Source organism: Lytechinus variegatus, chromosome 2 (genome assembly GCF_018143015.1).
Source record: "Lytechinus variegatus isolate NC3 chromosome 2, Lvar_3.0, whole genome shotgun sequence".
Classification (NCBI taxonomy): domain Eukaryota; kingdom Metazoa; phylum Echinodermata; class Echinoidea; order Temnopleuroida; family Toxopneustidae; genus Lytechinus; species Lytechinus variegatus.
In genome coordinates, this window is record NC_054741.1 from 23,253,127 (window position 1) to 23,267,405 (window position 14,279).

At 35.6% G+C, this 14,279-nt stretch overlaps 1 protein-coding gene across 1 annotated transcript in view; it reads right to left on the bottom strand.

Annotated features, from left to right (window-relative positions):
- Positions 1-8,709, bottom strand: part of LOC121407609 (FH1/FH2 domain-containing protein 3-like) — a 137,245-nt gene extending 128,536 nt beyond the window's left edge. The window contains exon 1 of the mRNA XM_041598766.1: positions 8,243-8,709. Coding sequence (XP_041454700.1) covers positions 8,243-8,407 — 165 coding nt within the window. The 5' untranslated portion in view covers positions 8,408-8,709. The remainder of the gene's footprint in view (positions 1-8,242) is intronic.
- Positions 8,710-14,279: the final 5,570 nt, after the last annotated feature.

A 14,279-nucleotide genomic window follows, 5' to 3' on the forward strand; every position in this document is an offset into this window, starting at 1 on the left:
CATGTACATGTAGGGCCTATGCCTCGGTTTTCTTTTGCAATGTCTTCAGGGTATTCATGAACTTGTACTTCATTTGTATCACATTATCTAACATAATTCATTGACAAATTAAAATTAGCACACAATATCAATCTTGGTAATAATATCTAAATCATCATTCCAACATTATGACAAACATAGTTCAATATTTTGTAAAATTATGAAATTGTCTGTTAGTTGAATTTACTGAGTTCATATTATGGGCCTGACTATATCATATTTTTCATCACTACAAAACAAGTACACTTGCATCCAAGAAGAACGACCGTCAATCAAATATGCACTGCATATTGACAACTCACTCAATAAAACGTGTTCATGTGTCATCCTATTACAAACCTAACCAACCATGCTAGATTAAGTCAAAACGTCCTCCAAGTTGAACAAAAGGTGGATCAACGCCTTACTGACTGTGGTTAAAGATTTATCTTTTTCCCCCTTCACAAGACCTGCCAGAGAAACAACAAGATTTTTCGTCGATCTCGTACAAGTGAGATACTAGATGACAATAATACAATTCATAAAGATTAGGACAAATCAAACAGAGCTTTGGTATATATAAAACAGGTAAACAAATACAGTGGTGCTAAAGAGTTAGTGAACCCCACCAAAAAATGAACATATTTTATAAAAGTGATCAAATTCTGCCATCTTTTAGATATTTCATCGTGAAAACAAGTGATAGAATATTACAATCGATGTAGTTTGTTTCTGTGGGCTCGCCGGACATTGTGAGTCTGCTGTGCAAACCATATTCCGTCGAGTTAAGCAGGGCTGGAGTTAAGGGTCTGAATGTGCAGCCTATAATGCCTTGTGTACTGAAGGCCCTCTTGCTCGGGAATTGAAACAGCAAGTTTTGTATGTGCTAGTCTTTTGCATTGAGACCCACTTGTTGATCGAAGTTTCAATCAGGGTCTGTGTGCCTGCAGAATGTACATTATAGTGTTGTTGTCTACATGTATGATTTTATAAACAACATTTTTATTTTAAAGGAGTTTATTTTCTGGCGGGGTTCACAAACTTTTTATAGCAGCACTGTATGTGAATGCATGTACATGAATGTAGAATTAAGGGGATAGAAACCATTACACAATACCAGTATCAGACTGGTATTGAGCATATTACAAGCTATTATTTGCACTAGATCTTGTTATGATGATTTGAAGGTTATGGTTTGGGCAGGCAAAGGTTTACAATAGCATGAGCATCTATTTTGAGTGACATGCATGATGATTAATAACAGTGCTGATCAGCATTAAAAATGCAAGTGTACATATACATGTACACTAACTGTTGTTTTTCAAACATCAATTTAAATAATTTAATGTGCATCATGTTTGCATGATATGTTGCAATTAAACTTTTGTCTGCTATTGAAAAATCAAACAAACATGAAATTTATGTCTAAGACTAGAGAACACTTCGATCTCTTACTTTAGTACATAGATATCACAGTCAATTACGATATAATCATGTATGTTGGACCTATAGCAACATTTTCCTCTAAAATCATAAAATGTACCAAGTAATTACAATGGATATTATTGCATACAGATGCAATTATTCTTCAAATATCTTGATCACCAATTTCATGCTCTGAATGCAGATTTAAAAGAAATTAATTTCTTTCAAAATTACCTGCCACCTCCATACAGTGATTTACATGTATTGCTGGCAATTATCAAAGGCTTCACACATTTCATTTTTATTTATTCAATCCACAGTCACGCTTAAGTAATGCCAGTTGCATTACAAATAGACTAAATAACATAAAAAATATTTACACTGTAAGAGTAAAACACTACATGTACATGTATATTTTTTATAAAAAAAAATATGTACATACATTAGTGCAGGGGTTCTCAAACTTTTTCTTTGAAGGGCCAGATGAGACTCGAAATAAACCTGAAAGGGCCAGGGTGAAGTGGATACTTAAAAGAAAAAATTGTGCGCGAAGTGCAAAGACCCTTGCGGTCGGGGTCCTAGATGCTCTCTTGTGCAATCTTGCCCTATTTTGAGAGCATTTAATCCAACAAATTTATAACAGTTTCATATGTTTTGACTGTCATTACTTTTATTACGGTTAGGTCTAACATGGATACACAATGTAATCATATTGAGCTGTTTCATATTGTGACTTAAAAATGATTTTTAAAAACCCAGCAGAGACTCGCGAGACGGATTGAGAAGCTCCAAGGACCGGATCCGGCCAGCGGGCCGTATAGTTTGAGAACCCCTGCATTAGTGGTATATCCAGGGGAGAGCAGTTGGTATGTGCCCTTCCCCTATCAAACCAAAAATTAAGGCTCCTATCTAGAGGCTTTTCAACAAAAACAAAATAATGGGGAAAATGCACTCAGGAAGTAACAATGACTTCCTCCTTTTTTTTGGGGGGGGGGTTGTCAATTGTTTTTCCCAGGAATCATGCCCCCTGCTCCCTGTGCCAATAATACATTCTCAGTATATGATTGCTTTCCCTAGATTTATTTGTAAATCCTTTAAAAAAATAATTACTACATGTAATACAGTAAATCCAAAACTTGTACAAATCGGTACAAGAAAATTCTGATATACTTTACAATAAATAATATACCCAGATTATTTTTCCTACTACATGTAAATGTATGTAAATGGGGTCAACACTGTGACTTGCTCAAATTAATTTTCTGAAGTGGTAGGCACGCAAAATCAGTAACATGGATACCAGCAGTGCTTGTAATGACCCAAGGTCTCACATTCACCTAATGCTGTATAAAGCAAGAACAAGGAAGTAACAGTATCCAAAAGCACACAAAATTGCGCCAAATTAGACAAGAATAAATAGACCAGACCAAATATTTTCACAATGACTAGCCTTTCGGGCTGGCCTCAAAAGAGTTAAACCAAACAAAAGAAAGAACTCAAGGAATCGCACAAAATTCAACTTGCCATGGCTAAAATGACTTGAGAAACATTTGCTATTACCCAGGTGCAATGAATGCACATGGTTTTAGATGGACACTGAGAAGTGAAGCCAAACAAATTAATGACACTGTTAAAGTGAGGCTTTGTAAATTCAATAAGTACATGTATGTTTCTTGTTCAAAATATTCCCCTAATTCACCAGCAATGTACAGAGAGCAGCCAAGGAGGGTTCTAAATTCTATGACCTTTTCTCCACTTGAGACAATTGCTCCAATTAACAAACTAGTGTAGGCATGATGTACATACATGGACATCGTACATTGTTCCTTGCCCGACATAAAACTGATTCACATACATGTACACGTAACCTGCATAGGAATCTTAAAATTTACAGAAAAGAATGGAATACATCACAAACCCGGTGAATATCTTCAAAGCAATTGTGGAGTTTATACTTGGCAAGCTATATATACATTGTACAGCAGGTGACAAGGCATATGCTCCTGCTAGTACATTCGCTCGGTCTTCATATCTCAGAGGGCATAGGGTTAGAGTTAGGATTGTAAAATTGTAATAGTTTTTTGGGGTTCAGAATTTTTTAAAGATTAGGGTTTATTTAGTTTAGAGGTTAGATTTTATGTATGGCATGTTTCCCATCACAGCAAATTTCATGGAACCATACAGCACATTTGAACCTTGTTTCATGTACACTCTAAAAATCAAGGATTTAAAATAAGTCCAGATCGGCTGTGGATAGTGACCAGCCGAATGTTGGATTTATTCTAAATCCTTCGGATTAACTTTCAAACCTCAAAAGATTTAAAATTCAAATCTTTTACATTTATATTTAAATCTACAAGGTTTAAATACTTTAAAACTAAATATAATATTCGGCTGGTCAGTATTCACAGCTGATCTGGATTTACTTGAAATCCTTGGGTTTTTTTACAATGTAGACCTGTAGGTGTCTTACTGCTCATTATTATCATTATCACTCTATCAATTAATTTATTTGCAAAAGGACTTAAGAATAGCAGAACAGCAACACTATACTCAGTAGTTTTCCATTTCAGAATGAGACATAAATCAGAAGTTGGCCAACCACTAAACTGACAATTTAAATAAGATGCAAACTTGAGAAACTGGCACAAAGAAGATAGCAAGGTAAGCCATTAGACAAACATTGAATGAATGACTGTTGATTGATATCACAAATCGGGGCCCCGTCTTACAAAGAGCTACTATTGATTCGATCAACACATGGAAATCCATCAATGTCATATTTTTTCTACAGAAAATTTGCACAATGTCTTTGTGATTTTGTAAAGAGAAGCAGACTGAATTTTCAAGAAAACAACCAATGTATGAAGACATGTATCCATCATATCTACATGTATAAAACATTTTGAACAAACTTGTAGTTTAGAAGTTGACGTTGCTGGCTTTCCATAATTGTAGTCGATTGGATCAATCGCAACTCTTTGTGAGACGGGCCCTGGTTATCCAACCATATCAATGTTTCTTGTTGTGACAGTCCTGTCTACATGTACTATTTAAGTTAAGAAATATATGAACTACTTCAGTTCATATCACACGTGAGACATGAGTAAACATGTATGGAAGGCTTACTGTTTTATGGGAAGAAAATACATATTTGCACACAATAATAAAATTATTGAATCAACAAAAAAAAGAATTGTGAAGTACAATATTATAAAGTATACTATGGATTTTATTTCATTTTTAGTTTTCAAAAAATACACTATTAAAATGTAGACCCTATTGATAAAAACAAATTAGGTATTTATTTGTTTGATTTGTTAATAATCATACAACGACCAATATTACATTACACAAATTGAAGCAAGTATTAGTAGATTGGAACTTCCATGGAAGATTACTATACAAAATATGATTGGAGACTGGAGTGTGGTATTCTACATGGGCAATTCAATATAATTTTTTATTCATTCTATCAGAATTATTTGTGGAAATACTAAATACTATAAATCAAATAAATACAAGTATGCCTATAGTATGTAAATACTAAATTTGCATTCCTTAAAAAGAACAATACTTTAAAATCGTATCGTCTTGTATTTCATGACCAACTCTGCAACAAGACAAGTAATGCAACTCATTTTCAAATTTCAAGCAAGACAAAAGATGTTGCTAAAAATCCTATTGAAGATAACAATCAAATAGTGCAAATTTAATTTGAATGGAATTTAAACAATATCCCCCACTTCCTCTATAATTTCTTTTTATAGACTTGATTTGGCTTTATTTTCTTGACTGGCTGACCTGCTTGTATTTGCAGTGAACAGCGGGAGTTCCTAGCCACAGGCTTACAGACCGGTACCGGTTCCACTTGATTTGGGGTGCATGAACCCCTCCCTAAACCCGGGATTATCACTGATTGGGTGGATATACATGTGTAGTAATCCTACATGCAACATTTTTAAGACAGAATATCAATGTCAAAGCAAATCTAGAAAACAGATAACACTTTCCTTGAAGACACATACACGTATAGACAGTAGACACTTTTCCTTAGAATTCAGTGAATCTTTGGAAACATTATTTCCATGAAATAACTCTGGAATACTAAATAGAGTATTCCTAATATTGATCGTTCTTGTTTCTGGTGTAGGGGCTCTTTGGAGGGGGTAAAAATCACAAAAATTGATAGTGGATAGTACATTTTACCCATAGAATTTAAAGAATTAGTTTGCATTGTTTTAGTGGCAAGTAACAACTGACCAGAGGGATGCAGTGATGACTGAAATGATCGTAAAGGTGAAATAAAAGGCAGAAAAAATATATTATTTCCTATAGTGTTTGACACCTCTGCCTACACGTAGATACACCCCATATCTTTGGTAATTCTAAACGTTTGCCTAAGGAGACGTGGAAGTGTAGCTTGAATTCAGAAGAGATGCAGGACAGAGTTAGAACAGGTCTTTAAAAATAGAACCCATCTCATTCATATGCAGTCAGTAGGTGGTTTCAGACCGCCTCGAAGTTCGCCAGTTCCAGGTATTCTCTGATCGGGAAATTTACCCCGATCAGAAAATACCAGGTATTTTGGTAATGTGAAAGCAAACTACTCGTAATTTCCCCGAAAGAAAATACCCGCTAAATAGTAGGTACTTGGCGAAATTACGAGAACTTTTGTGGGGATTTTTCCAAGGTCGTAGGTATTTTGGCGATGTGAAAGCAAATTACGGGAACTTTTAGCCCAGCGTGTCGTTGGGCGCGGCGGCGTGGGTGGCTGCTGGGCTAGTGATTTTGAATCTCCCGCCTTGCCTGCTTATCAGACCACACTGCGCATGCTCGTAACTTCGGGAACTTATACCGAAGGATGTGTTTCGGGGCGGTCTGAATGCAGGAATAATTAACGGGTATTTTTTAGCCTTAAAAAGTTCTCGTAATTTAACGGGGATTCTTGTGATCGAGGCGGTTTGAAACCGCCTAATGTGATATCTGATACAAATGCACTCTAATTCCTGCGGATTGGTATTTTTACCCCCTTAGACTTTCAAGGGAAACGGATGACCGTTTCACTGAATGCAGTGTGTGTGTGTGTGAAGCCATTTCATCTTGGGTTAACGTCTACCTTCTGTGTTAAAAGTCCTCTTATATACATGTAACAGGTCAGTAGTGTACACAGAGGGGGGGGGGGAGAGAGTTACAGGTGTTCAAGCCCCCTCCTAGAAACGACCTAAAATTTGTGGTGAAGACCTTTTCTCTTTTTTTCTATTGTTAACATTTCATTCAGTTAGAAAACCTGCATACGCTACTGTAACAGGTAAATATAGCATAAGGTCTTCGAATGAAATATGGGAGAGCAACACATCACAATTATAATCATTCCTGTACCCTTGTTGTGTTTTTCAAAAGTTGTAAGCACTGTCATTATTCTAACTTACAATGTTCATCTGTTCATGTTGAAGAGCCTATTTTCTAATAAGACATCATTGATAAATTTATATTTACCAAAATTCACATGAAACCCTTGTGTGTTAAATATTCTGTTACCAATCATTTCAACTGTCACTAAACTTAGCTGAGAATCCTGTGAGCATACATGTATCTCTGTGCTGTCAGTGTAGAGACCTAAAGATTTATTGCATTAAAATATATTAAAAGGCCTATGAGAAAGGTACACCAGCTAAATGGAATTTGCCAGTACTTCAATAAAAAATACTGATACTTTACACTAAGCCTTCAAGATTTCATTTCATGAAAAGTCGGTAATCTGCTCTTGAAAATATCAATATGACTTTCGCTATCTGTTCAGAATACAGAAAATATGCCGCATAATTTAAGTATATACAATGATCAACTAAATGTATTTAAACAAATGTCAATCGTGATGGTGAAGTTCACATCATATCCTTGAATATATGAGGGCAGTCAGAGTTAGTAGACATGATAAAACAGATATGTTGAAATTTGAACTAAACACAGAGTTGTATTGAATTACACTGTACATGTAAAATATAATGAATCTACGAATAGGGTCATAGGGAGACATAGTTTCCTTTGAAGTACATTTGAATATCAAGTCCATAGTGGTATTACCCATCTTTTGTTAAAAATCTACTAGGACATGCCAAGGGAAATATGCACTGTGCTCATGTTAAAAGAGAAGGCATAAACAAACTTGTGTCTTCAGTATGTCATCCATTTCACTTTAAGTACCTCTGCAAAATTTATGACCTTGGTACTCTGTAATTCATGACATCCTATTTTGCCCAATTCAAATCAACATTTCAAGTTGTCTAAATGAAGTTGCACAAGAGAAATAATCTTATTAATCATCTGGCAATGCATGATGGTATTTTTACACTGAACAATTTGTAGATACAAAATCAATATTTTCCTCTATTACAAAATTATGAAATATTCACATAATAAAAACAGTGAATAATTTAGTAATAATACAATCTACACCTCTAAATGAAGTCATGGAAGTGAGTATGATGACGTCCCAAATTTGTTCATCCGCCATTTGTTGACAATGGATTTCATAATTGCTGAAGAAATGGAAATTGACCAAAACAAATATCATTTCACGGAATGCCCATTTCACATTTTTTTTTTCATCTATCTTCAAATCTCGTAACAGATGTAATGGTGTGGCTGTGGGAAGTCATCGAAACGAGTAAGGAATTCAGCCATAACTTCTGGGGCCACGCACCCATCGACAGGTGGTATAACACCACCGGGTTACCCCCATCGCATTTTCGTAATCGCACGGTTCTGTACCTCGAAAGTAACAATGATTTCTCACCTTATGTGGAGGTTGGAGGACCCTGTGTAGGGTCGGCAATTGATCTTCCAGGGGTAGATATTCATTAAAATGAAAATGTGGAGCTCGAGTAGGTTCCGCAAAGATAGTAGTCGCAAATGGATCCGTATCGTTCATATACTGTACTCTGCAAGTGTACGTCGCCATGTTGCCTGCTCGTACACATGCAATGCAATGACACTTGTTGGATCAATATGAGACTTTTGGTTGGCGATTGATCCCGCGGTGAAAACAGGGATCGAAGTTCGGTGGCTCCGTCGGCTCCGTCCAGAGCGCAATGTACACCCCCACACAGAGGACCGAAAGAAAACACACACTGTATGGAGGAGTGCTTTTGTAAACAATGACTAAACTTTCTGCTATTTTTAGGAAACTTTGTCTTTGGGTCACTAGTAGTTAGAGGAAGACTGTCTACAGCTTATCATAAAGCAAAGATCCATTGCTGATTAGTCATGTCATTAACTCATGCTCATTGGTAACACCCGGTAACACCCGAATCCATGGGGAATCCACCTATGGCGAACGGGGGGGGGGGTCTACATGCCCCTTAAATGTGTTCATGACCAAGAGGGGGTGGGGAATAAAACGGAAAGAAAGGTAAAAAACCGGATGAAATATCATATTACTTTCTGAATATCAAATTCTATCGCAAAATTCAATTTTGTAAGAAAGAGGTCAACATTTTGGCTCACTAGATTTACTCGCTTGTTGTCGGTTAAAGGCAAACATCAAGTTAAACTTTAAAATGAAAGAAAGGCAAACATCGAAGTTGGGTTCAATGGCCTTAAATTGGGAATTAATTGAATCTCAAAGAAAATGTGAATTAAGACGAGAGCCTATAATCCTCGAGAAAATACTACAGGTACAGGGTACACCCTATAATTATAAGCCAACTTTAACTTGAGAAATATGAATCGAGGCTCTTAAAATGGTGAATGTCTCCTCTAAGCATGAAGGTCTCGATAATAGCCAGGATTTCGATAAAATATGTCAAAACACTTACATATATTTATGTAAGTCATGGATATAATATACCGCAGTTTGATACATCTTCATTGAATTCCCTGGCAGGAGCCACGGAAAATTTTTGAAAGTGGAAGTGGGACTGAGCCGAAAGCTTTTTTTGGGGGGGGGGGGGCTAAAAAATCATGCAAGAAATCCTAATTAGATGGCCACTTTTACTTTTAGTGGGGTCCCGAGGGCTAGAGCTGCTCCTTCCCCACCCCCGTTCCGCGCCCATGCTACATTTCGCCCTGAAGTTACCAAGTTTAAGGAGGATTGGTGTAGATTCATTCATACCATTTCAAACTGAAAACAGTTTATGTACTAATAATTGTATTTCCGCTCATTTAAAAAGTCATAAATAACATCACATGTATCAACACAAAACGTGTCTCATCTAAAAGTTTGACATAAAACAAGTTTTGTCGCAACTGCCTCGATACCGCCAAGAATAACAACACCGAAAGTGTCTAAACAACCCCAGAGGGACCAAAAGTTCAACAAAGTTACAACAGACAGGGAGCAATAAAATACTGCACGAACTTGACTCCAGTGTAATGTACAAGCCACAATTATGTGGATATATACGAAACTGTGTACAGGAAAGTACAAGCAATCAATTTTCTATAGGCATAAATTCAAGGTTTTGTTAATCTAATCATGATCTAACGGTGGTAAATTGAGGACACAGAGGCGCATACATGAAGACCTCTGCCCCCCCCCCCCCCCCCCCCTTCCATCCGTTATCCCATTTCCTGTCCTTCTGAACATATAAATGAAAACATACAAGTGTATATACAATCCAGGGAGCGTTTAATTAAAGAACTTGTCGGTTTATCCGACAAATCTTGTTTTATCCGACAATTTTTTTTATATATAGTATCAGTGCTTCTCAGCCAATCAAATTCAAGGAAAGTTGTCAGATCTGACAACTTGTCGGATTCATATTTCTGTTTCAGATTTAAGAGTTTAGTTTTAATCTTATATACAATAAAACAGTGAAAGTGTCACCCATCGGTTGTTCCATTCAAATAGACAGATAGCAAACAAGATGTGGAAGGATGGGGAGGATGTGATTCTCAGCGACTTGTCACTTTAAGAATATATTTAAAGTAGAGTAGTAGACAAGTCATGTACCATTTACATAACATCTTTAACATTTGTTAATGCAGTTATATCATTAAATAGGCCATCTTTCATATAAGATACAATTTCCAATAATTTAGATCAACCTGATACATAATTTCTCCACTGACATTTGCTTACTCTTTGATCTAGTCTATTGAAATGTCCCTGTCACGATAAATAATATCACAAAACGGATGAATATGCCTTGTTTCATACTTTTATAAGTCAACTGTAATTTTACTTTTGTTACGAGTTGCAGCCTTCACATTTTTTTCATCTGTATATAATTTAAAAACCCCGAAATACATACTGTACATTTGAAAACAGGAAACACATTTACAACCAATCGACCTTAACTTTTTGCCCACGATACATTCATTAAACCATCTCTATGAAAAAAATAGCAATGGCACTTCCTATGGAATAGGCTAAAAGAACGAAAAAGGTATAATCTATACATATTTCTACAATATACATAATCACGTTTCAATGCTGTCAGAAATAAAGGTTAAAAGGGGACACAATAGACATCATTATAATTGTTTTAGACCGAGTATATATAGCTGAGACAATGATTTAGGGTTTCCGATGAAAAGTATAACACTTCTGATTTAATTTGATTTGAATTGAATTCATTTTTTCCACTTTTGTTTTCGTTTACAATTCATAATTATACATAGATTCATGACAAACAAAGACTAATTGGATTAAAAATTAAAGCTGAAAAAGTAAACATGTCTAGATAAGGAAAAATGTATTTGGTGACTAAGGTAGAATCAAGTTTGAAAAGAGGTTTCTGTGGGAAGATACAGAAGTGGTGGAACCTTAAATAAAAGCAGGGTATAATGACAATTTGCTGTTTTTTATGAAAGAAAAAAAATACAGGATTAGCCCAAAACTTTCATGAATTCTATCGCGGAATGTCTAATGAAATCATGCTCAATTTACTCGGGTGGTTAATAGCCACTCTCATAACGAACAAATAAATAATTCAAAGGAAATTATAGCTTATTTCCGCTGTAAAGGAAAAGGTGAAAACCAACATTCCCGTCATGGAAATGATTATAGTTGACATTCAGGCATTATGAAGTTCGTTGCACTATTTCCATGATTGCATAACAAAGAGTTGTGTATTTCATACGACTTAATTACTTCCTCATTAGCCTATGAATTATTTCTTGATGATAGTGGATCGAGTTAATTATATGTAAACACTTAATTCGTTATAATATGCCCCTATTATAGAAATCTATTGACACATATTATGTTATTATAAAAAAAACGAATTGTACAATATAATTATCTGTTTAGATATATATTTCTTATTTAAACTATTCCAACACTGCAGCTCTAAGAGGTATATCGCTAAAACACCTTTACAGAAGGGCTTTTCCGTCATTTTCCTATCTTTTTGATAATCATGTCAGTTTATCATATATACCTCTGCCAATCAGTATATACGTCGATATTTTCAGAGCGCGTTCGTTTCTTGAAGACCATGCACATTCCGATGCTTAAAAGGTATATGATCCAAGATAACATCCCAGTATTTCGAAGGTTCATGACCTTGAACTGCCAGTTCCATAAACACATTCAGAAACATGAACTGAAAGTAGAACACGAGGGGAGGGGGGGGGGGGGGGTAAACTAGGAGCAAAGTAGCCCATTCAATCAAAGTTCAAAGATGTTCAGGCAAGTATAGTCGCCGGGTAATTTAAATCGTCAAATTTAACTTACGACGGCTTTATAAATGATTGATAAGCATGCATCGTCATGTTTGTTGAGCTGAAAATGTATGGAGAAAAGAAGCCCTATCTCGTATTTCACATACATTCTTCAATTGAACTTTGACATCTGCAAAGAAAGTAATCTGCATGCAGTATCAACGCATGAATGTTCTCTCGAGTTTATTTAAATGCGGGTTCAAATGCCTTTTTCAAAATCTACCCCATTTTCAATAAAAGAAAGTGTAAAAGTGGAGCGTTGTGGCCCAGTGGATTAGTCTTCGGGCTTTGAAACAGAGGGTCTTGGGTTCGAATCCCAGCCATGGCGTAATTTCCTTCAGCAAGAAACTGATCCACAATGTGCTGCACTCAACCCAGGTGAGATAAATGGGTACCGGTAGGAAGTAATTCCTCAAGAAGCTGTGTGCGCTGCATGTGAACGCCTATAGCTTATATAGCCGGGTAATATAGGAGCGCCTTGTATGTGCGCAATATAAATACCCTATATTATTATTAAAATGATGTATGTTAATATACAAAATCTGGGTAAAACTTTGAAGGAAACGGTTTCTCAAAATGTGTTTGAAATGAAACCAGAACTTTAACTTTGAACTTCGTTTATATTAATGTCCTGGATGAATGGGTCATGCTATCCATTATAAATTTGGCAAAATTGAATGATAAAAGAATTGATTCCTCTTCGATTTTGAAAAAAAAGAAATAATAATTTGTCACCTTTGCTTAGTGTGTAACGTGGCAATGAATTATTAAATTAGCACATGGACCTACAAGGTAGATCATTCATGATGACAATTGTGTTAATTGTGATTCATTTCCTATAATTTATTTCGGTATAATACCACAAGTGTTTTAGACCGGTGATACGTTTTGTTAATTTTCCAGTTGGGAACAACGTTTATAAATGTTCACCCGTTTAAATATCAAATGTCATTCGAATAATGCTAAGGATATAGGGTAAGTCTCAAGTTTATGGCAGAAGCTATAAAAGCTCATCAATTTTATTAAGGATGAGGGAAATAAAACTTAACACGATCAAACTAAGATGTAAAATAAGAAAGTCAAGGCGTTTTAAAGTTATTGTCAGAAAATAGTCAATATGCATGTAATGTCCGCTGTTGGTGCAATGTTATTCATTATTTTATTTTCCTATGAAGAGTATGGAAGTATAGCCATATTGATGGGAAAATGATTTTTTTTTAGAGTTCACTGATCATGCTGATAGAGAACTTTCCCTCTTTGTTACTCGAAGTCGTATATTTTTTGATGAATTGAATGTACAGTGAAAATGCTACTTACAAGCTGGTTCGCATATAAACTGATCAGGTATTGTTGACATTCAAAGATCTAACCAGCATTTTTTAAAGATAATAATTATGTATTGTTTAAAAGTTGAACATCATATTGTTAAAAAGTTGAACAATATATGTGTATAAGTTGAACGCAATACCCAATCAGATCAGAGAAAACTCGCTTAGCGTTTCTTAATTGTGTAATATATATTTTACTATATAAAATTGGAGAGAAAAAAATGTCCATATTGGTTGTTTGTACTAAATCTTGATTAGAAAAGCTTATTTTTTCACGGATCTAGTAAAACAAAATTGGATTCAATCCCATTTCATTTTATAGTCCGAAGTATGGAAATTCATTTTGCTCACAGCATAGCCTACCCCATTATTTTGTTAAACACCGACATTACATGCAATATTACCTCATAATTAGCCCCTGCAATCATTCGGAGTGACAAAGATACAGTAATGAAAACATAGTTTCTACAGAATACTAGACATACAAAATAATGTTATTAATAAAAATAGAAACTTGTAAATGTGAAAGTGAAGAGCCGTAAAAGCTTTTATTTTCATGATTCGAGGTATACTCAAGAACAGTTGGAAACCAACTTCGCTACCAGAGATTGATGAGCCCCGAAGCTGCGCGTCCAAATAGATTCTTATGTTTCCAGTGTGATCAAGAATTTGAATGACGTCACAGTGTTGGTTGTGAGGTCATCCGTATTCTCTGAGGTGATGAGCAGTTATCATTACTCTGTGACGTTTGTCTAGAAAGGGGTCATAGCCGCGCCCATGGGGGGAAGAGGGGTGAAAGGAATCGGATGGGTGGTGCTTTTGCCATTTGAATATGAT